This window comes from Gorilla gorilla, chromosome 8 (genome assembly GCF_029281585.2).
Source record: "Gorilla gorilla gorilla isolate KB3781 chromosome 8, NHGRI_mGorGor1-v2.1_pri, whole genome shotgun sequence".
NCBI lineage: Eukaryota > Metazoa > Chordata > Mammalia > Primates > Hominidae > Gorilla > Gorilla gorilla.
In genome coordinates this window covers 41,904,445-41,931,050 of record NC_073232.2, presented here as the reverse complement: position 1 = coordinate 41,931,050, position 26,606 = coordinate 41,904,445, and the positions used below count along the sequence as shown (strand labels likewise).

Below are 26,606 nucleotides of genomic sequence, written 5' to 3'. Positions count from 1 at the left end.
ATCATGAGGCCAGAGTGGTGTTTTAAAGTGTCAACTAGATTCTGTTACTCCTGCTAAGAACTCCCAATAGCTTCTCCTTGCTGCTGGAAGAAAATGCAAACTCCTACAAGGGCCTCTGTAGCAGGCCCTGCTGCTTCTCCAACCTCATCACTCTCCTATGGTTCTCCCCATCTCACTTTGCTCTTCCCTCTGCTTGATTACAAAGGCCACATCTGAGCTTCAGTTCCTTCTGCTTAGGGCACTCAGCCTCAGAGCTGGCCTGGCTGCCTCCTTCCCACCCACCATTCAGTTTCTAGCTCAGATATCACCTCCTGAAAGAAGCCCTCTCCTGACTACTTAATTCAAGACCCTGTTCTCTCTCTCTGTCTAGTTTGGTGAGGTTTTTCTGTTTTTCATTTTTTAGATGGAGTCTTGCTCTGTCGCCCAGGCTGAAGTGCAGTGGCACGATTTCAGCTCACTGCAACCTCCGCCTCCCAGGTTCAAGCGATTCTCCTGCCTCAGCCTCCCAGGTAGCTGGGATTACAGGCATGTGCCACCATCCCCAGGTAATTTCTGTATCTTTAGGAGGTAGCTGGGATTACAGGCATGTGCCACCATCCCCAGGTAATTTCTGTATCTTTAGTAGAGATGGGGTTTTGCCATGTTGGCCAGGCTGGTTTTGAACTCCTGACCTCAAGTGATCCGCCCGCCTTGGCCTCCCAAAGTGCTAGGATTACAGGCATGAGCCACCGCACCTGGCCCTCTCTCTACTTTCTGCCATTTTCTTCAGATTACCTATTGACATTAGATTTTATCTTATTTATTTTTTTTGAGAGATTAAGTCTCACTCCGTAGCCCAAGCTGGAGTGCAGTGGCGTGATCTCAGCTCACTGCAACCTCCACCTCCCAGGCTCAAGCAATTATCGTGCCTCAGCCTCCCAAGTAGCTGGGACTACAGGCACGCGCCACCACACCTGGCTACTTTTTTGTATTTTAGTAGAGACAGGGTTTCACCATGTTGCCCAGGGTGGTCTCTAACTCCTGAGCTCAGGCGATCTGCACACCTTGGCCTCCCAAAGTGTGAGGATTACAGGTGTGAGCCACGGTGCCCGGCTTATCTTATCTGTTTGCTTATTGGTTTTTTATCTGCCTCCCATCCCACCCACCGTTTGAGCAGGTAATTTGTCTTGTCACCTCTGTAAACCAGAGCCATGGATGGTATCTGGGCTTAACAGATGTTCAGGAATGCTGGTGAAAACATCAAGGGCACAAAGGGGTCAGGCCATGGAGAACGCTCCAGGGTCTGGAGATACTCTTGCCTATTTTTTCAGTGAACGTTTACTCTCATTTAAACTTCCGACATGTGGAGGAAGATTCTATTATTATCATCCCCAATTTGCAGATAAAGGATACTAAGGTGCAGGGCCAGGATTCAGACCAGGTCTGTCTGACTGCAAAGCCTGAGCTCTGTAAGGTATAATGCCCTTCCTCAGCATGGAGCAACTGTGGGCACAGGCTACCTTCAGCTGAGCCTCTGCAAACACCTTGGCCTCAGGGTGCAGCCTGTAGACCCCTGGGACCCAGCCCACCTGTCTCCTGCTGACCTGGAAAGCAGGAGGCAGGCTCAGGAGCCACTCACCTTGATCCCATCTGTAGCGTTGTGTACCACAGTGGTTTGTGGCTCCTGTGAGAGAAGATGAAGATTACCCTTCCGACTTGGGGACAGACTATGGCTCTTCCCTGAGGAGCCCCACCTGCACCCCAGGACCCCCGCAGACCCTATGATGACCACTGAGGCCTGCCCACCAGCCATCTCCAGAAGACAAAATATCCCGGCTCAACTGGGGTCCCGGGCAGCTGGGATAGCCCTGGATTTTGGCAGCAGCACTGGCTGGTAAGAAAGAGAGGCCTGGCAGGTGCAGGTGCCCAGGAGGCTGAGACAGCAAGGGCCTCTGTCCCTGATACCTGTCAATTCTGAGGGCTCTTTCCACATGGGGTTCCCACGGGGCAGGTACACTAGAGGAGCTGTGGGACTGAGGGCACAGGCCGGGCCCCGCCCACAGCGTTCATCACGGGGAATGTGTGAGGCAGGAGCATGGGCAGAAGAATGAGGTCTCCCAGAAAGAGCCAGGACAGGAGGCCCCCTCAGCAAGCTGAGCCCAGAGAGCCGCCCACTGCGCCCGCCTTCTGCCTTCCCTAGTTCCTGGCCCCACGCCGCCACGTCACGTGGTATGAGGGTCCGCAAGGAGGGGAGTAGCAGGCAACATCACCTCTCCCTCTTTCCCAGTCACCCCCCTGCTGACTCTCTAGTTAGCCACCACTAGCAGAGGGAGCTCCAAGAGCACACAGAACCCCTGGAGGAGCCCAGAGAGAACTTAGCCAGCATGAGGCACTCCAGGAGCCTGGAGACCTCAGCACCATCCAGAGGTGGGGACCCCAGCCCTCTTTCCTGTTTCTGGCTTTGCAAAGGAGAGGCTGAGGCAGGTTTTACAAGGGGGCTTCCAAGAACTGATGTTCAGGTCCCAAGAAAGCTCCTACCCTCTCCTTTCCTAAGCAACTCACCTTCCCAGCCCCCACAGCAGACCCACTAGGGGTCCTGGGCTGGGCCTGGGAGGTTCAGCTGAGAGCCCTGATCACTCTTCCCCCCACCAGCAAAACGAGCAGGAGCAGGAGCAGCACTTCTGCCATGCGGGATGGAGCGCGGCCAGGCGGGACAATGAAGGGGAAGGGGCATACAGGGCGGCACACAAAGCAGTCAGTTCTATGGGGACCAAGAAAGGAACAGGCCAGGAGGCCAGGGAGGGGGCACAAGAGGAGGAAGAGGGAAGGGGCAGGAGGCAGCCAGGGTCAGAGGCGGAGAAGCTGTAGTCAGGAGGTACCATGGCCGTCTGCAAGGGCGCGGGCTCTTGGGCTGGGCTTACGAGACTGTTTTTGTTGTTGCTCTGTGGCTGAGACAAGAAAACAGATGGTTTAGTTCCTCCAGAGTCCCCAAGGCCACTCAGGTTCAATTCCCAGACCTCCCTTGCCCCCTGGTCTGGCCTGGAGGAGGTAGGCCTGAGGTGGCCTCCATAACGCTGTGTAGATGGGAGCGATGGCTAGAGAGATGATCGGAGGAAGTATTTGTGGGGCCCAGAGACCTAGCTCTGGGGGCACCCTCAAGGTGGGACCAGCCCAAAGCCTTGTTTTAAAGCATCCCTCCAGAAATCTCTGCTTATGCCAGGTGCCAGGTCATTGCAAAATCCACACCTGACCCAAAGAAGTTCAAGATCTTCTTCCCACTGTACAGGAAAAAGGGGGGGTAGTTTATAAGAAAGCAGAACAAAATTCAGAAACTCTGGTCCCCTATCTGTGGGCAGTCTCCTGCTGCACTTTCAACCCAGCACCTGTATTTCCTTCTTACAACACCAGCTCGAAGCCTGAAACAAAGAGGAAGGAGAAAAGAAAAGTATGCCTGGCCTAAGAGATGGTGTCCAGAGGATGGGGGTGGAAGTCCCTTTCAGACACAAAATGCATTCACTGACCTCAGGGAGCAGAGTCAGGACTGTGCTGTTCACCTTTTTGTCTGACAAATCTTAGGCCTGATCAGCTAGAAGGGCAGTGTTCTGGGGAGGGGCAGGTGAAACCCAGCGGGGCTGTAGCTGTAGTCCCAGAATCCAGCCCCCAGGACAGAGTAGGCCATACACAGGCCAACATTCCCAACAGCACCATGACCACCAGGGATATCTCCTTGCCTTTCAAAACTACATGGTGGTGGGTGGGCACGGTGGCTCACACCTGTAATCTCAGCACTTTGGGAGGCCAAGGCGGGTGGATCACCTGAGGTCAGGAGTTCAAGACCAGCCTGGCCAACATGGTGAAACCCCGTCTCCACTAAAAATACAAAAATTAGCCGGGCATGGTGGCACATGCCTGTAATCCCAGCTACTCGGGAGGCTGAGACAAGAGAATTGCTTGAACCTGGGAGGCAGAGATTGCAGTGAGACAAGATTGCACCACTGCACTCCAGCCTGGGCAACAGAGCAAGACTCCATCTCAAAAAAACAAAAACAAACGAACAAACAAAAACATTACACGGAGGGGCACAGCAAGGGAGGGGCAAGGGGAAGATGGAAGGAAGGAAGAAGGCTGATCTCCAGGGCAGGGAGCCATATCCATGTGATGTTCTTTGCCTCTGATAGTTCCCTAACCAGCGTACTCCATCTCACTGAGTTCCAGTGGGGTTGGGGGCCACTGAGGAGCAGCCTGATGCCTGCAAGTTCTTCAATAGGCAGTGAGACAAATGTGTGGCTACCATCCCTGCACAGGGCACAGATGATACATCGACAGCTAGAATGTGTGTCTTCTCTCCTAGGACATACACAGAAAGCATCCTGACTGTCCTACTTCTTGCCTGGAGGCCTCTTGGACCAGACCTGAAGCCGTCCACCGCCAGCTTGCTGTCAATGGCTCAGACATCCCCAAACCCAGGGCTAGGCATGGAACCTCAAGCCAGGCACCAAGTGACTCCACTGAACAAGACTCCACAGACTGCGACAGGCTAGAGAAGAGGGGTCCCAGGAGTAGCGAGACGGTGGGTCTAAACTCACAGGAGCTCTGCTGTCTCTCATTCCCACCAAGAAGCAAAGCCCACCTAGCTCAGTGAATGATGCTGACCTGTTCGGGGTTGGTTAGAGAGGGCTGCCCTACCTGTAAATCCCAGCTGAGGCCAAGACCCTCACAGGTGGCAAGGACTCCAGGGTGCCCACAAAACCTGCAGAGGGCTGGGATGTCACCCAAGTGGCCCCACCTCTGGTTTATTTATTTTTTGAGACGGAGTCTAGCTCTGTCGCCCAGGCTGGAGCGCAGTGGCGCGATCTCGGCTCACTGCAAGCTCCGCCTCCTGGGTTCACGCCATTCTCCTGCCTCAGCCTCCTGAGTAGCTGGGACTACAGGCGCCCGCCACCACACCTGGCTAATTTTTTGCATTTTTAGTAGAGACAGGGTTTCACCGTGTTATGGTCTTGATCTCCTGACCTCGTGATCCACCCGCCTCGGCCTCCCAAAGTGCTAGGATTACAGGCGTGAGCCATCACGCCCAGCCCCCACCTCTGGCTTTAATGGATGGTTTCATAATGACTCAGGCTGCTGTGTTGCCCTTGGTGCCCAGTGTCCCGTGAGAAAGATGAGTTAGCTGTCCCCCGAGGGCTGGGTGGGCAGGATAAACCACTGGGCACAGCTAGAGAGAATGGGATTTGCATGGGGGCAGAGCCAGGAGAGCGAGACTCACAAGTGGGAGCCTGCAACCAGCTCCTCTGCCCACCACACAGTTGCCCTCCAGCTGCCAGTCTGTAGGAAGCAGCTGCTCATGCCTGGGAAGCAGGGCCACTCCTTCTGGGTGACAAGAGAGTGAGGGTCTCTCCCTTGCTTGCCCCAAGTCCCTACCAGCTTCACATCCTACCCTGGGTCGCTGGGGTCTGTCCAAGCTCCACAGCAGGGGGTGCCGTACCACCCCTTCCAATGTCCACTTTTTAGTGGAGCTACTACTGGGTGACCTTGGGCAATGGCCCCCGCCTGGCAGGACAGGCCACACCTGCCCACACAGCACAGACATGCAGTGAGGATGAGTGAGGCACACGCACGTGGCAGAACAGGTTTGCGTGGCTGGCAGGCGGGCACAGGCAGCATGGAGTGGGCGATGGGTGGGCAGGCAAGGCTCACCATTAGGTGCACGCTGGAACTCGACTTCCTTTTCTGGACACACCACAGCAAGAGGGAAAGAGAAGGGGAAAGAGGAGGTAAGAAGAGAAGCACAGAGACGCTGCAGGTTAGTGCACCAGTGTGGGCTCTGCATCGGGGAGAAAAGAGCGGAGGGAGACCCGGAGTCCAGCACCAGAGGGTTAAACAGCACACGGACCGACAGGCACTCACACCCTCCAGACCCTGGGAGGGAAGAACTCTTTTGCGGTCAGGTTCATAGACACAGATTTAGTATCTTCTGAGATGTCTCAGCCTTGCTCAAAAAAAGCGTCTTAAGGAGATTAAGACACAAGTCTGTGAGGGTAAGTATCATTTTGCTACAAATTTACAGGTCTGGGTTCATAGGGTTAGCTCACCCTGTAATGTTATTTATTTTCTCTCATTACTAGAACTGTCTGAAATTCAAGTGAGCAGCCACCAGGGAAAAAGCAAAAGCTACTATAGGCTCTCCTCAGCTCTAATAAAATTTGACTTCTGACTTCGCTGCACCCCTACTATGCTTTTTACATAAAGATGCTGAGCTTTTGAAAATCACCTAGCAGTTAAATGTTGGCCTTCCTTTGTCAGTATAGCCATGCTTGTTTACAATATTTGAATTTTTTATTGCATTTTGCAATTCGTGGAAAATAGAAACACAGGAGTGCCAGTGATTAAAACTACAGTGATCATAAAAATGCAGGGATGTAAGCCACAGGGAATGTTGAAAGCAGTGATTCCTCAACCTCAACTAGATGCTCACGAACTTTACGTTCACATGTGAAACAGACGCATCAAGATGAAGACCACGTGGAACACTGAAAATATATCCCAGAAGACTGTGTCTAAAAAATGAAGGGTAATTATCAATGTCATCATTAGCTCACTGGGGGTAAGGTCCCCCTGTAATATGTCCGTCTGTCATTCAACTTTTGCACATTCATTTAACAATGCCCAGCAAACACTGAGGGCTGTTTCAGGTAAACACAGCTGATAAACTGCTCCTGCCCTCAAGAGGCCAGCATTCTTTAGAAGGCATTTTCAGGGATTATTATTATAATCAACGAAAGAGGCTACAAATATTGACAATGGTCCATAATTTAGAATTAGATTTAAAGGAAAAGAAAAACCTAAATATAGTTAGGCCTCTTTTACATTGGCCTTTTATTTATTTATTTATTTATTTATTTAATTTATTTTTAGGGAGTCTCACTCTGTTGCCCAGGCTGGAGTGCAGTGGCACCATCTCGGCTCACTGCAACCTCCGCCTCCCTGGTTCAAGCAATTCTCCTGCCTTAGCCTCCTGAGTGGCTGGGATTACAGGCGCCCGCCACCACGCCCCACTGATTTTTTTTTGTATTTTTAGTAGAGAGACTGGTTTCGCCATGTTGGCCAGGCTGGTCTTGAACTCCTGACCTCAGGTGATCCACCTGCCTCGGCCTCCCAAAGTACTGGGATTACAAGTGTGAGCCACCGTGCACAGCCTTACAGTGGCCTTTTAAATATGCTCAAATATGATATTTTACTTCGAAAATCATCCCTCAAAAAGAGGGAGTTCCCTTATATTCATATATATATAATATAAGTAGCGGGGTGTGTGTGTGTGTGTGTGTGTGTGTGTGTGTGTGTGTGTGTGTGTGTGTGTGTGTGTGTATCTCCTTATCCCTTTATCCAACTAAAGTGTTACTGCTTTCAGGAAGGTTCCTATCTTATGTGTCTTTACAATTTCCACAGTACCTAGCAACATGCCTTATAGTTAGCATACAGGCGACTAAAGTTTGCTGAGTTGAGCTGGGTTTGCTGACTTTGGTTTTTCCCCAGGCTAAAGAAGAGCACAGGTTTCTAACTTGCACTGAATCACAGCAGCAAGAACTCTGCACAGGCACTCACTCACCAGGCCCAGTCTTTGTTCTGCTGATTTTCAGGGGCTTGTTGTCAAAGGCCATTGCAGGATCTTGACTTAAAGCAGATTTTTGACTAATGGGGAATAAGTTCTCAGCCTTCTCCTGGCTTGCTCTCTTTTTCCTAAATTGTCCTGCATGAGAACCTGAGATCACCCTTTTCCAAAGACTGTTTCTCAGGTTAGTGAACATTTCTCAATTTCCTTCTCCATTCAGGGATTTGCCCTTAGCCATGCATAGCTGGGCTCCTTCTGAACCAGCACACTACCACATTGTCTAAATGTGAGGTCTTTTTATTATTTTTTTTAGAGATAAGGTCTTGCTCTATTGCCCGGGCTGAAGTACTGGCATGATCATGGCTCACTGCAGCCTCAACCTCCTGGGCTCAAGGGATCCTCCTGCCTCAGCCTCCTGAGTAGCTAGGACTACAGGTGCACACCACCATGCCTGGCTAAAGGCCAGATGATTTCTAAAGAATCATATCTCACTTTTACTTAAAAACTGTATATTTATTTTAAATTTTAAGCTGGAAAAGCGTTCAAACCTCTTTCTCATACTTAATTTAACAAAATATTTCAAATAGTACTTAGGGAAATAACTATAACCTTTCGTTTTTCTTGCTTGCTTTCTTTTTTAAAGATAGGATGGCCATTCTGGCCTGGGACTAGCAGAAGGCACAAGTTGTCCTACACTCTCAGGATCTGAGAGTTTGTGGCCTCTTCAGTCATCCTCACAAGTGGCTCTTACTCTTCCACAGACCCTGGGTCACTGGCATCCAGCTTCAAAGAAATCTAAATAGAAGCTAAGTCCCCCAAATCAAGAACACAAGACAGACTAGCTGCTCAAACCAATGCTAGTATTTTGAACATCTTGCAGAAAGCTTCTGAACAGTGAAAAAGAAATCGCCCTATGGACACTTAAGCGGTAGGAATTGAGGAAGGGGGAGTTGGGAAGGGAAGATGGGATCTAAAAGAAGAATCCATGATGCTGAAAGCTCAAGACCATCTGAGCTACTTCACAGGCCTCCCTCATAACATTGATCAAAACCTTGACTTTGAGAGAGCCTGGAAAGGTCGAACTCTGCACATCTTGCTTTGTCCTCTCCTTTTCGTTTCTCACCCCTTTGATGCAGCCACAACATAAGTTGTTATTTACCTGTTTCATATTATAAAAGGACTGCAGCCACAATACAAGCAATTTGGAAAACAGAGAAGGGGCATGGGAAAACCACTAATACTCCTAGCAATCTTCCAGTCTTTTTAAAAAATGCAATTGGCCGGGCACGGTGGTTCATGCCTGTAATCCCAGCACTTTGGGAGGCTGAGGCAGGTGGATCACAAGGTCAGGAGATCGAGACCAGCCTGGCCAACATAGCAAAACCCCGTCTCTACTAAAAATATAAAAATTAGCCGGGTGTGGTTGCACGCGCCTGTAGTCCCAGCTACTTGGGAGGCTGAGGTTGGAGAATTGTTTGAACCCGGGAGGCGGAGGTTGCAGTGAGCCAAGACCATGCCATTGCACTCCAGCCTGGGTGAGAGTGAGACTCCGTCTAAAAAAAAAAAAAAAAAAAAGAAAGCAATCTTTTAAGATATCATTATAGGCCAGGCGTGGTGGCTCATGCCTGTAACCCCAGCACTTCAGGAGGTTGAGGCGGGCAGATCACCTGAGCTCAGGAGTTCAAGACTAGCCTGGGCAACCCCGTCTCTACTAAAAATACAAAAATCAGCCGGGCGTGGTGGCACATGCCCGTATTCCCAGCTACTCAGGAGGCTGAGGTGGAAGAATCACTTGAGCCCGGGAGGCGGAGGTTGCAGTGAGCCAAGATCACACCACTACACTCCAGCCAGGGGGACAGAGTGAGACCCTGTCTCAAAAAACAACAAAAAAAGATATCATTATAAGATATAATAATACAAGCACATGTCTTACCTCTTTTCTTTTTTTTTAAATTGAGATGGAGTCTTGCTTATGTTGCCCAGGCTGAACCTCCTGGGCTCAAGCAATCCTCCCACCTCAGCCTCCCAAGTAGCTGGGATTACCAGGCATGAGTTGCCACACCTGGTATTATGCTTTACTTTAAAAAAAAAATAGTATTTAAAAAAAATTCTGATAACAGTAGTGCACAATCTAGATGAAAAATATAGAATACAGAAAAATGTGTAAGAAAAAAAGTTTCTCAAATTCCCATCACCTGGTGAAGCTACTCTTGACACTTCAGTGGGCTTTCTTCCAGTCCCTTTTTAATCCACATATTATATACTGAATAAATATCTACAAACACGTTTCTTCAAACCAAATTTAGAATGATAGTGTATGTACTCCTTTATTTTTTTTATTTTTTAAGACAGAATCTTGCTCTGTCACCAGGCTGGAGTGCAGTGGCGCGCTTGGCTCACCGCAACCTCCGACTCCCTAGTTCAAGCGATTCTCCTGCCTCAGCCTTCCAAGTAGCTGGGATTACAGGCACGCACCACCACGCCCAGCTAATTTTTGTATTTTTAGTAAAGACGGAGTTTCACCATGTTGGCCAGGCTGGTCTCGATCTCCTGACCTCGTGATCTGTCTGCCTCGGGCTCCCAAAGTGCTGGGATTACAGGCGTGAGCCACCGTGCCTGGCTTGTCTGTACTCCTTTATATACCACTTCCTTCACTTAATATAAAACATTTCTGCACTTTATTTTTCACTTAAAATATCCCTACGGTCATGAAAATTAATAACTTTTGAATAGTTTATTAAATAGATTTCCCATAATTATTTAGTCATTTACTGGCTTTTAAAAAATCTTTTTATTTTTAAATTTAAAAACATTTTTAAGAGTTGGGGGTCTCACTATGTTGCCCAGCTGGCCTCGAATTCCTGGGCTCAAGCAATTCTCTCCTGCGACAGCCTCCTGAGTAGCTGGGACTATAGGTACGCACCACTGTGTCTGGCTCCTTACTGGCTTTTCAAATTGTCTCCAATCTTTTTTTTCTTCTCTCTCTTTTTTTTTTTTTTAAACAGAGCCTCACTCTGTCACCCAGGCTGGAGCACAGTGGTGTGATCCTGGCTGTAACCTCAGCCTCCTGGGCTCAAGCAATCCTCCCACCTCAGCCTCCCAAGTAGCTGGGACTACAGGCACGTTCCACCACACTCAGCTAATTTTTTTTTTTTTTTTTAGAGATGGGGTCTCACTACGTTTCCCAGGCTGGTCTCAAGCTCTTGGGTTCAAGCAATCCTCCCAATTTGGCCTCACAAAGTGCTGAGATTACAAGCATAAGCCACTGTGCCCAGCCTCCAATCCTTCCACAGCTATAAATAATGTCATGTTCAACATTTTTCTGCTTTTAGCTTTTTCCTATTTTGAATTATTTCTTTAGGAAAAACTCTCAGAAGTAGAATTAAGGGTAAAAAGAGGTAGAAGCATTTTTATGGTTTTGACACACAGGCTGTTTTAGAAAGGACCATTCTGGTTTTCACTACCATCACTAACTACAGTCCAAAAATGGCACCTTGTTTCAATTTGCATTTCTCTGATACTAGTGAGGCTAGAAATTTTTCCACATTTGTTATCCAGTTCTACTTCCTTGTTTTCAGGTTGTCAGTTTATTTTCTTTGATCATCTATCTTCCTTTTTTTTTTTTTGAGACGGAGTCTTGCTCTGTCCCCCAGGCTGGAGTGCAGTGGTGTAATCCCGGCTCACAGCAACCTCTGCCCCCGCAGGGTTCAAGTGATTCTCCTATCTCAGCCTCCCGAGTAGCTGGGACTACAGGCGTGCACCACCACTACTGGCTACTTTTTGTATTTTTAGTAGAGAGGGGGTTTCACCATGTTGGCCAGGCTGGTCTCGAACTCCTGGCCTCAAGTGATCAGCCCACCTCGGCATCCCAAAGTGCTGGGATTACAGATGTGAGCCACCGCACCTAGCCTATCTACTGGGGTTTTTTTTTTTTTTTTTTTGAGACGGAGTCTCGCTCTGTCACCCAGGATGGAGTGCAGTGGCACAATCTCAGCTCACTGCAAGCTCCGCCTCCCGGGTTCACACCATTCTCCTGCCTCAACCTCCCAAGTAGCTGGGACTACAGGTGCCTGCCACCACGCCCGGCTAATTTTTTGTATTTTCAGTAGAGATGGGGTTTCACCGTGTTAGCCAGGATGGTCTTGATCTCCTGACCTCGTGATCCACCCGCCTCGGCCTCCCAAAGTGCTGGGATTACAGGCGTGAGCCACCACGCCCAGCTTCTACTGGGTTTTAAGAGGGATTATTTGTCACAGAAACTGTTTCAATAAAAATATTAACCCCTCCCATCACAACTGCTGTGAATATGCGGTTGGCCTTTTAATTTTGGGTGATCATTGGCTTCTGGTTCCCACCATGATATTGAAGCTCTTTTCTCAAAATAATGTGGTATAAAACTCATTTACTGAGCACATATCAGGGTCAGACACACAACACATTGCAGGGCTAGGTTCCCCACGCACATCCTCATTTAAAGCCTTTACCTAATGATGTGTCTGCCCAGCCCTCATCCTCAGGGTTCCTGGAAGAGCTACAGCTGCTGCACATGTCTGTTTTCCCCCTACCTCTCTGTCCTTCCTCTGTTTCCTTTGCCGACTCTTGTTCCAGCCCTTTCTTAACACATAATCCCAAAATTTTGCCTTTACCAGACTCTTAAACCTTCATGTGCTTTGGATTCATGAATGTGTTTTTAAAATTCACAGATTCTGCCTCCCAGCCAAGGCCTCCAGAATATGAATTCCAAGCTGGGCCCTGGATGTGCATGGTTTGAGCTGGCTCCTTGGGCTAATCTTACATGGCTGCACATGACCTTCATCTTTGACACCAGTAGTATCTAGAAAGTTTGGCTAGAAACCTGTTCTGTAATGGTGCCTTTTCCATCCTCTCCCCTCTACCTCAGCAGTCACTGCTTTATTTCAGGTCTCATTTTATGCAATTGCTCTTCCCTTCAGCCATGAAGAAGATACTGAAGTTCCCAGAATCATCATGCTGTTTCAACCTCGTGTATCTTCACATGTGCTCTTCCCTCTGCCTGGAATATGCCTCCCCTCCTGTCTCCTCCTTAACCCAGCAAAATCCAGCTACTCCCTCAAGCTCAATTCCTGGCCATCTCCTTCCAGAAGATTCCTGTCCTGGTTTGGATGTTTATCTATCTGCTCCCCCAGCACCTGCCAGGTGCACACCTCCCTGAGACCTTAGCAGACTCCACAGAAACAGTAGCTGCCTTATGTCTCTCCCACTGTAAACACCTTAAAAGGTAGATTAAGTTTTGCCTTCCCAACTTCTAGGGGCACAGCAGGTATCTTTTTTTTTTTTTTTTGAGGCAGGGTTTCACTGTCACCCAGGCTGGAGAGTGCAGTGGCTTGATCTTGGCTCACCTCAGGCTCGAACTCCCTGGGCTTAGGCAATTCTCTTACCTCAGCCTCCCAAGTAGCTGTGACTACAGATGCACACCACTATGCCCAGTTCATTTTTTTTTTTTTTTTTTTTTTCACAGACAAGGTTTTGCCCAGGCTGGTCTCAAACTCCTGGACTCAAGCAATCCTCTTGCCTCAGCATCCCAAAATGCTGGGATTACAGGAGTGAAGCCACCGCACCTGGCTTGCCAAATCATTTCTATCAGCACTCTCACCATGGCTTCCCTGCTCAGTGGCCTATGGTATTTCCCATGGTCTGACACAGAAACTTCCAATTCTGCCTGATAAGACTGATCCAACCATATTTTTGACATAAATCTACCACACACCCTGTGTTCTCACTGGGCAGAGAACATCAATATGTATAAGAGAACCCATACAAATATAATTTGTTGTTTTTAAGTTATAGAAATGTCATGTTGTTTTCTTTTCTCTTTTCTTTATTTTCAGATGGAGTCTTGCTCTGTCGCCCAGGCTGGAGTGCAATGGCGCAATCTTGGCTCACTGCAACCTCCGCCTCCCAGGTTCAAGCCATTCTCCTGCCTCAGACTCCCGAGTGGCTGGGATTGCAGACACCGGTCATTATGACTGGCTAATTTTTGTATTTTGGTAGAGACGGAGTTTCACCAGGTTGGCCAGGCTGGTCTTGAATTCCTGACCCCAGGTGATCCACCCACCTTAGCCTCCCAAAGTGCTGGGATTACAGGAGTGAGCCACCAAGCCTGACCCATATTTTCAATTTAAAGAAAACATATAGCAGAAAGTAAAACTGCAAAGTGAGTCTCACCTATGTCCCTGCAGCTTTCTCCAGTACGCTCTCTCCTATGAGCTTCCTGGACTAAACCATCTCACGTGGGTCCACTAGCAGCGCTCAGCTGACTCCAGGTGCAGCCCCCTTCCTATGGCGACTGAAAGCCACACCCCCTCTTACACCTCTGTTGTGTACCCCTCAGAACAGAATGCTGCGTGGACATCTGACTGACAGGTACTTATTAAACACTCTCTCCAACTAAACCTGCCCCTTTTCCTCACCTGGCTCCATCCATGTAGCTCAGGGGCAGAGCTTGGGGACTGCACGATGCCCCCAGCTCCATGTCAGAGGGTGTGCGCGGAGCCCAAGCTCCCCTGCGAGGGGCGGAAGAACACAGAAGCAGGCATGCAGAGAATGAGGGAAAGAGGAGGGAGTGGGGAGGGAATGGGGAGGGAACGGGGCATGTGTGTGTATCTCAGCTGTTGACGCAAGATCTTGGGAAAAGGCCCAGTGAAAATCTAGTCTAGAGTGTAAGCTGGGAGGCTTCAAGATAGCATGAGCTCCTACCCAATGCCCTAGCCCCAGGATCCTTTCTGCCCCCAAAGCATCTACAGAATGTCTTGGGCCCTGTGGGTAGCCCCAGTCACCTCTCCTCTACCTTGGCCAAGCAGCCATTCCCAGCAGGGCTCCTGGTGGGTCCCAGGTCTCTCCTCTTGCCCCAGTCCCATGGGAAAAGCTCCCTCACCCAGTGGGAACAAGCCGTGATCCACCATGGCCTTTGCCTTTTTCTGAGGAGCCTATGCGTCAAGAAAGCTCGAGGCTGTTGCACTCAGTGGGATCTGAAAGTGTTGTAGAGAGAAGGAAAAAGACCAAAAGGAGAGTGGTTTCAGGTTCCAAGCCCTATACCCTGCCTGAATCACTCAGGCAAATTTGGCTTTCATTTGATTAAAAGGATTTGTGCTCTAAAAAGGAAAAAAAGAAAGATAACCAAATGACCTAAAAAACCCAGAGTCAAGCCCTGGAGATGAAGCATCCGTGTAGAAGTCAGGTTCCGGATTCAGCTCTGGTATAAACTATGATTTGGATCACTTCCCCTGAGTCATTCCCATCCAGCTAGGGCCAGGAAAAATACCTCCCTACTTCCCTCTCAGGCCAGCAGAACCTTCTGTTCTGAGCACAAAGGCATCTGGTTTAAAGCAGACTAGCAAGGATAGGAAGATTCCCTGGGAAAGGGGGAACCAGGTGCCAAGAATTCCCATAGTGACTGCGGGCAGAAAGAGGCCAGTCTGTTCAGAGGCTGGAGACACTTACCTTGACACCGCCATCCGACTTCTTGTTCAATAGGCTTTTGGCAGCTGTGAAAACAAAGAGGAAAATCAAGTCTCCTGCATTGTACCCTCTCCCCAACCTGAAGTCCGGCAGCCAGATCCACAAGAGAGTGCTGTGTCTGACAAGGGGGCCAAGGGTCTCCTGAAACCCCCAAAAGAGGCACTTCCTATAGCCTCTCAGCAAGAAGGGGATCTCGAGTGGCGTCAGAGCCCTCAGGGTGGCACCTCAGGATCTCCTCTGCGTGGAGGAGGGCATGGATGCACAACACTTAGAGGAGAAACCATGCTCGGTACTGGAGCTGCCTGGGGCACTGGGAACTCTGCCTTTGACAGCTTCCACCAGGCCTGGAAGCAGAGTGCCAGGGTGAAAGAGTGAGGGCTCCATCCCTAGGTGCCATGGAAGTTCTCTGGATGGCCAAACTGCAAGGATGCAAGACATCTCCTGAGTGTTCTCAAGAAGCAGAGTGTCACAGTTCACACAGGAGACCAGAGGACAGACAGACACAGACACAGAAACCAGGACCACCTACAGGAGGGTTTTGCCAGGGGGTTGAAGCCTTCACTGAGCAGGTCCTCACCAGGTTCACTGGGTCCTAGCTGCCACCCTTTCCCCAGTGTCCACTCTCTGGACCTGTGAGCAGGAAGGACTCGGCAGAATAATGAGCTGTCAAACAGATTCTAGCCAGGCATAGGGTGACGCTCCAGGCTGATGAGCTCTGTGCCAGAAGGCTGGTGACACCAGCTGGCCACAAAAGGCCACAGGAAGGTAGCAGACAGTGGGGAGGAGAGTCTGGGAGGCACAGGGAGATGGAATCAGCCCAACTGTCTGATACCCCTGGACTGCCTGCCCTGGGTTTGTATCTTGGTTCCACCACTTGCCAGCTGTGTGACCTTTGGTGAGTTACTTAACCTCTCTGAGCCTCAATTTCTTTATCTATAAAATGGGATAAAGTAGGGCTGACATCACAAAACAGTGGTGGGAGTCCAGTGGGATTATGCATGAAAAGCACTTAGCAGAGTGCCTGGCATATAGCAAGTACTCAGTAAGTGTCCACCATCGTTGTCACTATTGCTGCCACCCTCCTGCCCTTTGGGTAGCCATTCCTCCCCAAGCTGTGTTCCATCTCTCTCCAGTGAGAACAGGGGTCCTTCCATTACAAGAATTCTGACTCCAGAAAAAGACCTTTGATCTTATCCTGTCGTGCTGGGTTTGAATGTTGTTTTTTAAATGTGCTGACTCCTGTGCCTGACCTCCTACTGTCTAAGTGCTTTCCATTCACCAGCCAGCTCTCAACGCTGGTTGCCCATTAGGATCACCTGGGAGCTTAAAAAAAGTGTACTACCTATCTTATCCCTAAGGGTCTGATTTTATTGTCTGGGGTGGGGTCCTGGCATTAGGACTTCTTACAAGCTCCCAGGTAACAGCTGTACTGCACAGGCAGGGCTGAGAGCCTTCGACAGGGTGATCTTAAGCACCACCAGGTTATTTATCATCCCCATTGGAGAGGTGAGGAATTAAGGCTGGGAGAGCTGGTGTGACTCGCTCAGGGTGTGGCAGGGCTAGGATGTGAACCCAGAAACAGCTGGCTCTGAGGCTTCTGCACTCTGGAGCCTTTCAGACCTGGAGGCCAGCAAGCGCCAGACTTCACAATTTTGAGGAGCGCGGCTCCTCTGTGGGGTCTTAAACAGTGCTGCGCAAATCTAGTCCTAGCACCGGGCAGCTCAGGGCAATGCCCAGCACTGTCTCTGAGGGCCCACTGTTGGCTGCAGCCCTCCCAGGGCATCGGGCTCTTGGCAAGGCTCCCGCTGCCCAGCTCCATGCCCCCAGGCTACTGCCCCCTGAGAGTTGGCAAGCGCCCAGCATGCATGGCTGGTTAGGGGGCTCCGTAACAATGATGCGCTTGCAGATGCCAAGTTAGGTAGTCTGTCTGGCATGCCCATCTCAGCCCGCAAGCATGGGACTCGCCTCCCTGGTGAGTGGGCCCGGCATGCTGGCCCTCCTGGTGGGGTGGCAGGGGGCCGAGGCAGGCGGTCGGGGAGGACTCATGCCACGTACCTTGCCCGGCCAGGCCGGCGGCGCTCGCGGCAGGCGAGGCGGGGGCGGAGCTCTGCCTGCCAACTGAGGGGATACAGTCTCTCAGTGCACAGAGCCCCGCAAAGCCACGGGGCCATCAGCAGCGAGCATGCCCCAGCGCGAGGCGCAGCCCAGGCGGCGTGGCCAAGCCAGCCGAGCTGGGGGAGCGGAGCGCCAGGGGCAGGCTGAGGAGGTAGGCGCAGCCAGCCCTGCAGCAGTCTGGGGGCCTGGGAAGACCGGGCTGGGCCAGGGCATAGGGAACACTGCGTCCCCACCAGATGGAGAGGGCTGCAGTGCCTGTCTCATGACCCCCTCCGGAGGAGGGTCCACAGCGAAATGCCTGAGCCGGTGAGAGGCAGGTGCCCCTTCTGAGGTAGCCCGGCCCTAGCTTAAGGCTGTGATGAAACGCCCTCCCTTCTAGTCCTTCCCTCCCTAGAAGCTAAATGAGCCCACGATGAGAGTGCCGGGGGCGCAGAGCAGCCCTCTCCCCTCTCTACATCCCACACACTAGAGGGACTGGCGTGGGGGTCCCAGGGAGGGTCTGTGGCCCTTGTACAGCTAAGTTTACTGGTGGGCCCCAGCTCCATGCCCCCCAGCCCCTCAGAGACACAGGTCCCTGTCTTAAGGGAGGTAGCCGAGAGAGGCAGCATTCTCAGTCTGTGTGTCACAGTGTGCTGAGGTGAAAGGTGCCCAAGAAATAAGCCCTAAGAAAGAAAACAAAGGCTGCTGAAGCAATACACTCTGGAGGCCCCGATTCGCTGTTAGCCAAACTGCTAGAGTCCAGGATAAGCCACATCCCCTATTGGGGGTCAACTCAAAAAACAGCCCTAGAGAAACACACAGGTGCCCTTCCTTCTTGATTGCATCCATAGACACCTCTTTCTGCAGAAGCTTCCGGACAGACTCTGTCCTCACCTGTCCCAGAGTCAGGGCAGAAGAGGCCATCCTGGAATGCCTGCAACATTGTTTGTCTCCTCTGACCCAAGGCAAAGTGAGCTCAAAGGCCAGTCTAGGTCTGGCCAATAAGAACAGGAGGCTCTACAGGGATGAATAAAATGCTTTGTCCTAACACCCGATTTCCTGAAACCAGGATGCCAGTTTCCTGAAATGGAGAGGGAGGCTGACGTGGAGGCCCGGGGCTGCAAGACAGGGCCCTTGCTATTGACTGGCTGGGCTAAAAGAGAAGCAGCAGCCTGTCTTCACATTTCTTCAACTCAGAGGGGAGAGAGGACAGAGCTTCGCTCTAGGGGCAACACCGAAACGCCCTTAAATGTCCTCTGGAAAGGCTCGTAGACCCAAAAAGTAGAAGCTGCGTCATTAAAGCACAAGAAGCAAGCGTGGGACTACAGTTGCAACTCCACCGAAGGCAGCCAGCCACGCTTCCCTGTTCCCATCTGCGAGAGGTGGATCCACACCACAGTATGCCCGTCGTGGGTACCCCCAACACAAGATCAAGCCCCAAACCAGGGTCAAAGGAGAAGGCCTAGGGCAGGGCACCACCAGCCCCGGGCTCACTATCCAGCCCTGGCCTTCCGGAGCTCCATGGCTCTCAGGCTACACCACGAAGCCCTAGGCTCCCTGCCTGCAGCATCCTCACAGCCAAGGCCCTGGCGTTACCTGGAGCCAGCGCAAGTGAGCCCAGCAGGACGGGTACTCAGAAGTGGCTCCCACTGAGTGGTGGCTTAGCCTCCCACACAACCCCCTTTCCGTGATGGTGCAGAGGGGAAGCAAGGGAGGGAGTCTTATTATGGGAAGGAGAAGGGGGGGTCTTGAACCAAAACAGTGAGGCAAGGGGTTAGAGGGAGAGAGGACCGGGGGAGATGGCAAGCTGGGCAGAGCCCTCTCTGTCTTCAGTCTCGACATTAATCTTTTCCTCACAAAAAAGCCACTGTGCTTCCCAATTGAAGGCAAACAATAATAGGGGTTGGGGTGAGGGTGGGGGCAAGAGGGGAGTGGAGTGTCTTGCATCTTAAAAATAAATGTCAAGTATGATTTACAAATTATTGGTCCCACCTCTCCCAATTCTTTATGCAAATTTAAGCAAGTTCCTTTCCCTCTCTCCTGCTGGTCTTTATTTCTTCACTGTTATAGCTAGTATCACAGGGAATATTTTAAGCACAAGTCGCCACAAAAGGTTTAAACATCTGGAATAATTTCTATTAGTCATCTCCACTTGGACAAAATGAAGTAAGAGATCATCCCAGCAGGCAAATGAATGGTGGCAATTTGGCAATTGAGAAGACTCACTGTACCTCGTCTCTCTTTTCTTCCCCCAGCACATTCTCCAAGATCCTAGAATGGCTAAAATCTGTAAAGTGCTGAGAGTCTTCAGAGAGTTAAACAAGAATCCAGAGAAACAAGGTACATAGCAAGCTGGGCAGGCTACTCCTTGGGAAGTTCTAGGAAACAATTCACAAATGTGAGTCCAGCCCCTTGAATCTCAGGAGCAGGACTCAACAGCAGCAGCAGCCCCTCAAAACAGGATCCTCACTCGCCTTGGTCAAGGTGTGGCCCAGGACGCCAAGGAAACCCAGCGGTGCCCGGGATGGCAACAGCCCATTCCTGATCCACTCACCTCGGCATAATCAAAGTACACAGCTGGGAAAACATACCTGAGAAGTTCCTGGAGACAAGCATGGTCGTGAGGATGGCACCCTGGGGAAAGAGGAAGGTCCTGTGAATTCACTGAGACCCTAGAAAAGGGCAGGCTGGTCTCAGGCAAAGGCAGGTCCTGGCTAGAGCCTGAAGACATCAGGCCTCTGGGCCCCCTCCCCTGCGACATGTACAACCTTCAGAGCCCAGCTCCAGCCAGGAGGGGAGCTTCCTTCTGAAATGGGGCAGGAGCCACACTGGTGCAAGGCATGATGTCAAGGAGGCTGGCAGCCTAGAAACGACACTCACCTTCAGTTTTCTCCGGGCATTGAACTTGCGCAAACACTCCACAGTCTCCTGACGATGCATCATGGATGCCACCGTGGATCGTTGCTAGAAACCAAACAGACAGGCTATGAGCCCCAGCCCAGATCCTCTGCGCCTCCCACAGTCCTGGCACCGATGCCATGCCCAGGACAGGGTCATGCACTCAGCCACCCCAGAGTTGCTCTGAAGATGAAATGAGGTCACAGATGTGAAAACACTTTTAGAATAAAAGCACTACCCGAAACTCAAGGTTACATAAGGACAACATGAATGTGAGAACACCATAACGGATGCTAGACGGGCTGCTGAGAGACCGTCCTATTCTTCCTTGGGAAACAGAGGCTACCGAACAGGAGAGTACCCTGGGGGCTGTGATCCTCATTCAGTCACTCCTTAGGCAGCTGTTTACTGAGCACCTACTGCATTCCAGATGCTCAGCAGCGAGAGAACGGCAGGGTTCCTGCTCTCTACAGAGGACGTTCCTTCCTTCCAAGAGCCCCTCTCCACACACCCCCAGCAAGGTCCTGAATGAAGCCATGATCCCAGAAGCTAAGGATCGTCACCTTGAAGCATCAATTCTTTTCATCATTCTGGATGTAATTTTTTTTTTTTTTTTTTTTTTTTGCAATGGAGTCTCGCTTTGTCAGTCAGGCTGGAGTGCAGTGGTGCAATCTCGGCTCACCGTAGCCTCCGCCTCTCAGGTTCTCCTGTCTTGGCCTCCCGAGTAGCTGGGATTACAGGCACATCCCACCACACCCAGCTAATTTTTGTATTTTTAGTAGAGACAGGGTTGGCCATGTTGGCCAGGCTGGTGGTCTCAAACTCCTGACCTCAAGTGATCTGCTCACTTCGGCCTCCCAGAGTCCTGGGATAACAGGTGTGAGCCACTGTGCCCCGCCTTTTTTGGATGGAAATTTGTCTTCAATGTATTTACTGCTAACTTCCTGGCCTCCTTAAACAGAGTCCATGGGACACAGTCTACACTTCCTCAATGACTCAGCTGTCAATACCAGCATCATTATGTAATTTCAGAATATAGTGATGTCCTCAGGGGCTCGAGACACACAGGACTGCAGAGGGTAGGGCCTGCAAAAATGACCCCAGAACAGAATATTTCCCCCATTCTTGGGTGCCTGTTTCAGGTTGCTTGCCCTCTCCCCTTGCTGTTGCTGTCTTCACCAGCCAGTCAGAAAAACAAATCCTGGCACCTGCAGCCAGGTGCCCACCAACACTACGGGGCCTCCTCGCATCCTTTCCCTCACCCTTGGCCCACCCTTTCCAGGTCCGGAGGCAACTCTCCCCACCTTCTCTACCTTCCCCAAGTCTCTCATTTCACCTCCTCCTCGGTGTAAATTTCTCCAAAAGCAAAATGAGAGGTCATCAGCAAGAACCCCTTTCAGCTCAGACTTCCACTCACAAGCCGATCTTCACCTGCCTCCACACTAATAGAAGTCTCAGGGGGATCATGCCTCATCCCCGGGGTGGACCCCTTGCCCTTGGCTCAGGAGCCCCCTCTCTTTTTCTGCTGTCCAAACCTTTGCTTCTTCAATTAGCAAGGATCTTCAACTCTTTCCTCTGGACTAGATTCTTCTCTATAGATTATAGTTAAGCCTCTCCTTAAACAAAAAAAAAATTTTTTTTTTTGAAACAGCATCTCACTCTGTTGCCCAGGCTGGAGTGCAGTAGCACAATCATGGCTTACTGCAGCCTCCACCTCTCTAGGCTCAGGTGATCCTCTCATCTCAGCCTCCCAAGTAGCTAAGGCACATGTTACCACAACCAGCTAATTTTTAAAGTTTTTTTTTTGTAGAGATGGGGTTTTGCCATGTTGCCCAGGCTGGTCTCAAACTTCCGGGCTCAAGTGATCTACCTACCCTGGTCTCCCAAAATGCTGGGACTACAGGTGTGAGCCATCGCTCCTGACCAATATAATCTTTAAAAAGAAATTTTTTCTTCTTTAGAGGCAGAGTCTCCCTCTGTCACCCAGGCTGGAATGCAGTGTCATTATCTTGGCTCACTGCAACCTCCACCTCCTGGGTTCTAGTGATTCTCATGCCTCAGCCTCCCAAGTAGCTGGGATTATAGGTGTGTACCAACATACCCAGCTAATTTTTTGTATTTTTAGTAGAGATGGAGTTTCACTATGTTGGCCAGGCTGGTCTCGAACTCTTAGCCTCAAGTGATCGCCTGCCTTGGTCTCCCAAAGTGCTGGGATTACAGGTGTGAGCCTTACATTAAAAGCTCCCCTGGCCCATCCTAATCTAAGTATCACCATTTATTTCCCACCTCAATGCCTAGCTCCCCATGCCCCTCCTCACCCTCACTCCCTCTTCGTCTCACTGAAAACAGGGTTTCATCTTTCTCTCCACTGTCTCAGTGAAATGATGAAACAATGGCATCTAATGGTCAGAGCCAGGGGATTCTTCCCCAACTTAATCAGGGACTCTTCTGCATCTGATTCCTGACGCTCCCTTACTGAGACCCCCTGTTTCTTAGCTTCTGGGTCTTCTGGAAGGTCTCACTCTCAGTGCTCTTTGCTGGGCCCCCTAACTCTCCCTATCATTAAATGCTGGTGTGTAGTGGCCGTCTCTTCTCTACTACAGCCAATACAAGCTCACCGTTAAGAACTCAACCAGCATAGGAACAGGCCCATCTATAGCATAGGAAGAGGCTATTTCTACAGCCTCACTACCAACTACACAGAAATGACTACAATGTGGATTTCCAATTTTTAGCTTCTTTTCTAATCTCTAGGACCATATTTCTAACCACCCACTGAATGTGTCTGGCTGGAGGTTGCCAGACACCATACTCAGCAGGCACAAAATGAAAACCATCGTCTTGGCCGGGCGCAGTGGCTCATGCCTGTAATCCCAGCACTTTGGGAAGCCAAGGCAGGTGGATCACGAGATCAGGAGATCGAAACCATCCTGACTAACACGGTGAAACCCCATCTCTACTAAAAATACAAAAAATTAGCCGGGCGTGGTGGCGGGCACCTGTAGTCCCAGCTACTCGGGAGGCTGAGGCAGGAGAATGGCATGAACCCGGGAGGCGGAGCTTGCAGTCAGACCGCGCCACTGCACTCCAGCCTGGGCGACAGAGCGAGACTCCATCTCAAAAAAAAAAAAAAAAGAGAAAACCATCGTCTTGTCTCACAAACAAGCTCCTCCTCTGGTTTTCTTCTGGGTCAGTGAGGGTACAACTCTCCGCTCAACTTGAAACCTGGCCTCTCTCTTCTTTGCTCCCCCAAATCCAACTGGAGAGAATTAAATCCTTTAGGTTCTCTCAAATATCTCTTGAATTTCAACACACTGCACATTCCCCCATCCTTACCCTCTGCTGAGACCTCACCTGGTCTTGCTTAGACTATTACAACTATTAAAAAAGCTTCCTGAGCTCTCTGTCTCCAGCCCTTTTCTTTTAAAAATTTTCAATTCCCTTCTTTTTTTTTTTTTTTTTTTTAAAGAGGTGGGGTCTGACCATCTTTCCCAGGCTGGAGTACAATGACTATTCACAGGTGCAATCATAGCTCGCTGCAGCCTCAAACTCCTGGGATTATGATCCTCCTGCCTCAGCATCCCCAGCAGCTGAGACTACAGGCACATGCCACCATGCCTGGCAATTCATTTTCTACACAACTTCCAAAGTGTTCTTAAATGCAAATTTCATTCTTCTTTAAAACCCTTAAATGATTCCCTATGTTTTCAGAATAAAATCCAAACTCCTGAGGCAGAAACTTGTATGTCAGGGAATCTTTTGCCTCATTCTCTTGCATTCTGATATTTGCAGCCTCATCGACAACCAAACAACTCAACATTCCTTCAACTCACCATAGTTTCCCATAACCTCTCACTGTGCTAAACTCTGTCTGCAGGTTAACGTTCTGAGGACTTCGTTATTTGCCAAGAACAAGCACAGGGGTGTCACCTCCTCCATGCAGCCTTCAGTAACCCCACCACCCACCAGGAACAGTAGGAGCTCCTGTACTCTCATTAGATTCTTGTACCTACTTGTCACATTGTAACATGACTGCCTGTTTGAGTGCCTGTCTCCCTAGATGATCTTTTGGGGCAGGGACCATGCCTCATTCATCTTTGTATCTCCAGCACCCAGACGGTAACCAGCACCAAAGAGGTATTTAATAAACACAGAATGGACAGATGAATAATGCCTCGTGGTTGTCAAGATGCCTAACTCTACCAAATCCTCTTCTTTGTCTGAAAGTTGATATTTCAGCTTGAAAGAATTGTGTATGAAAACAGAGTACGTCAACCCACACTGATAGCCTAGAGGACTCTCCTAGGACTTTAGCGCAGAAGCTTTATGCCTCAGCTTTTATGCTCTTAATGACTCAGAAACCCCCTCTGTTGATTTGTTGGATCTTGGTCACCACTCCAGTGGAGTTGAGATCTGAGTATGAACCCCAGCTTGGGAATTCACTTTGGGTTTTGCCAGCTGCTTTCTATCACCGGCTACCTGGAGTCTGCAAGGGTCAACCTGAGCCCTCATCCAAGAACAGAACCAATCCCAGCCTGACAGCCATGAGTGGGGGAGAGAGGAGCAGTGGCCCACCAGCCCCATCAGCCTCCCGAGTCTCCCTGGTGACATTTATTGACCCTGGCCCTCAACAGTCCTCTGCCCGCCTGCTCAGTTATTGCTTGGGGCCCAGAATGAATCTCTGCTGGTAAGAAGGAGGGGGTGGTGCCGAGGGCACACAGAAGGCTGACACCCCTGAGCTCCTTGGCCACTAGCAAAGACACTTACACAGACCCACGGGTGCTTGAGAGCCTGGTCAGCCGTGATGCGCTTTGCTGGGTTTATGGTCAGCATCTGGTTGATCAAGTTCTTGGCTTCAGGAGTTACCGTGTCCCATTCTGGTGATGGGAACTAAGGAGCAGGAATAGGGAGAAGAATATGGTATTGGTGAGCTTCACACCCTGAAACACTGGCTCTGTCTTCAACTCAGCTCCTGTAATTGGGATACTCTGTGGTACCTAAAGCTGTGACTGGCAGAGTTGGAGAAGCCCTGCGGCTATTCCAGAACCTGTGTCAACTTAAAGACTTGGAAAGACAGACAGAACAGTCATGTTTAGAATGCCAGAACATCAGATCAGAGCGGGAAGGGGACTCCAACATTCTCTGGTTTAAGCCCAGCTCTATACTTAGGAGGGAACAGAGGCTTGGCAATGTGTCCAAGGTGCCACTGCAATGGAGGGAGTCTCCAGGCCTTTTGTCCCCGTGTTACACAGCACACCAATGAGGCTGCTCCATTCTTTGCAAGTAAAGATCAAAGGACTTCAGTGGGCTCCTCAATTTTAGTTATGAAGAAGGCTGTGCAAAAGAAAGTTGCTCCCTGGGACATAGAGTGGCAAGAATTGGGCCCTGGATGCCCATTCCTGGGTCCTCAAAGTCCCCTGACACCCCCTGTATCACGTGACACACTAAACAAGCCTGCTCCCTTGGACAGAGCCCGAGGAGCAGGACATCTGCCCTTCCTGGCCTGGCTGCCCGGCTCTCTGGTCCTTACATCATAGGCTCCAGCCTTGATCTGCTGATACAGCTTGTGCTGATCCTCATCCCAGAAGGGAGGATAGCCCACCAGGAGGATATACAGGATGACCCCTACGAGACAGAACACACAGGTCATGGGGGTCAGTCGCCTATTTCCCTGAGGAACCAAGAAAAACCATGCAGGGCTCAGAGCCACCTAGAAAGGCAGGGGCCATACCAGAGTCAGAAGTGGATGACAGCCGATAATGCTATGCTACCAGCCCCTCCTGCTATGCCTCACACTTCACGTCACCAAGTCACACCAGGGATTTCTTTAGGCACAACCCATCCTCTAAGGCGTGGGCAAATCCCTCTCCAAGAAGGATACAATGTCATCCCAGAAGTATGCAGGGAGGAGGGTGTGATGGGAACAGCCATCCCAGGGGCAAACACCATAATTTCACATACACCAGGCACGTGTGTGACCTGCAAGGAATAGCGATGCCTCTTTCTTGCCATCATCGGAAGTTGAGGGCCCTTAACAGCGAAAAGCTGAGAGCGTGGAATGGGCTTACCGCAGGCCCAGATATCCACAGGTTTTCCATAGGGATCTTTCCTCAAGACCTCAGGGGACAAGTAACCTGGGGTGCCAGCAAAACCTGTTGCAAAAGAGAGGGCAGAGGCATACTGAACCCACTTTCTCTCTCGTTAAATCCACACCAGCCATTTCCCCCAAGTCCCATCTCATTCCTGCTGCTTTTGCTACATAAACTCTCAGCACATGGGCAGCAAGAGCTGACAGGCTGGGCTTCTTGTAGCGCCTGGAATCTGAACCAGAAGGCAAAGCCGTATGCCTACCAGGAACTCCAGCTTCTTCCCAGATGCAGCAAGAAAGCAGTGCTGACAACAGCTAGACTTACTGTACTGAGTCGCGTACGGCCAAGAGAGATCTCTGCACCCTCCCACCCTCCGCCAGTCTCTGAGGAGGCCAGGACCATTAAGGGTCTGGCTTCTAGTTCTAATAGAGGAAGGCAGA

General features: G+C 50.4%; 1 protein-coding gene across 31 annotated transcripts in view; it reads right to left on the bottom strand.

The window, feature by feature from the left end:
- CAMK2G (calcium/calmodulin dependent protein kinase II gamma) overlaps positions 1-26,606 on the bottom strand; it is a 62,261-nt gene that overhangs the window by 9,960 nt on the left and 25,695 nt on the right. For 6 of the 31 annotated variants that reach the window (XM_031015082.3, XM_031015092.3, XM_031015097.3 and 3 more), the window contains 8 exons: positions 26,146-26,229; positions 25,608-25,702; positions 24,845-24,967; positions 20,060-20,143; positions 19,771-19,813; positions 15,068-15,111; positions 2,859-2,927; positions 1,619-1,663 (listed from right to left, as the gene is read on the bottom strand). In XM_031015082.3, the coding sequence (XP_030870942.1) occupies positions 1,619-1,663; positions 2,859-2,927; positions 15,068-15,111; positions 19,771-19,813; positions 20,060-20,143; positions 24,845-24,967; positions 25,608-25,702; positions 26,146-26,229 (587 nt within the window). Of the gene's footprint in view, positions 1-1,618; positions 1,664-2,858; positions 2,928-5,676; positions 5,710-15,067; positions 15,112-17,140; positions 17,204-19,770; positions 19,814-20,059; positions 20,144-24,844; positions 24,968-25,607; positions 25,703-26,145; positions 26,230-26,606 lie in introns of all 31 variants that reach the window. The other 25 variants (XM_031015076.3, XM_031015084.3, XM_055353409.2 and 22 more) reach the window with 11 other exon arrangements.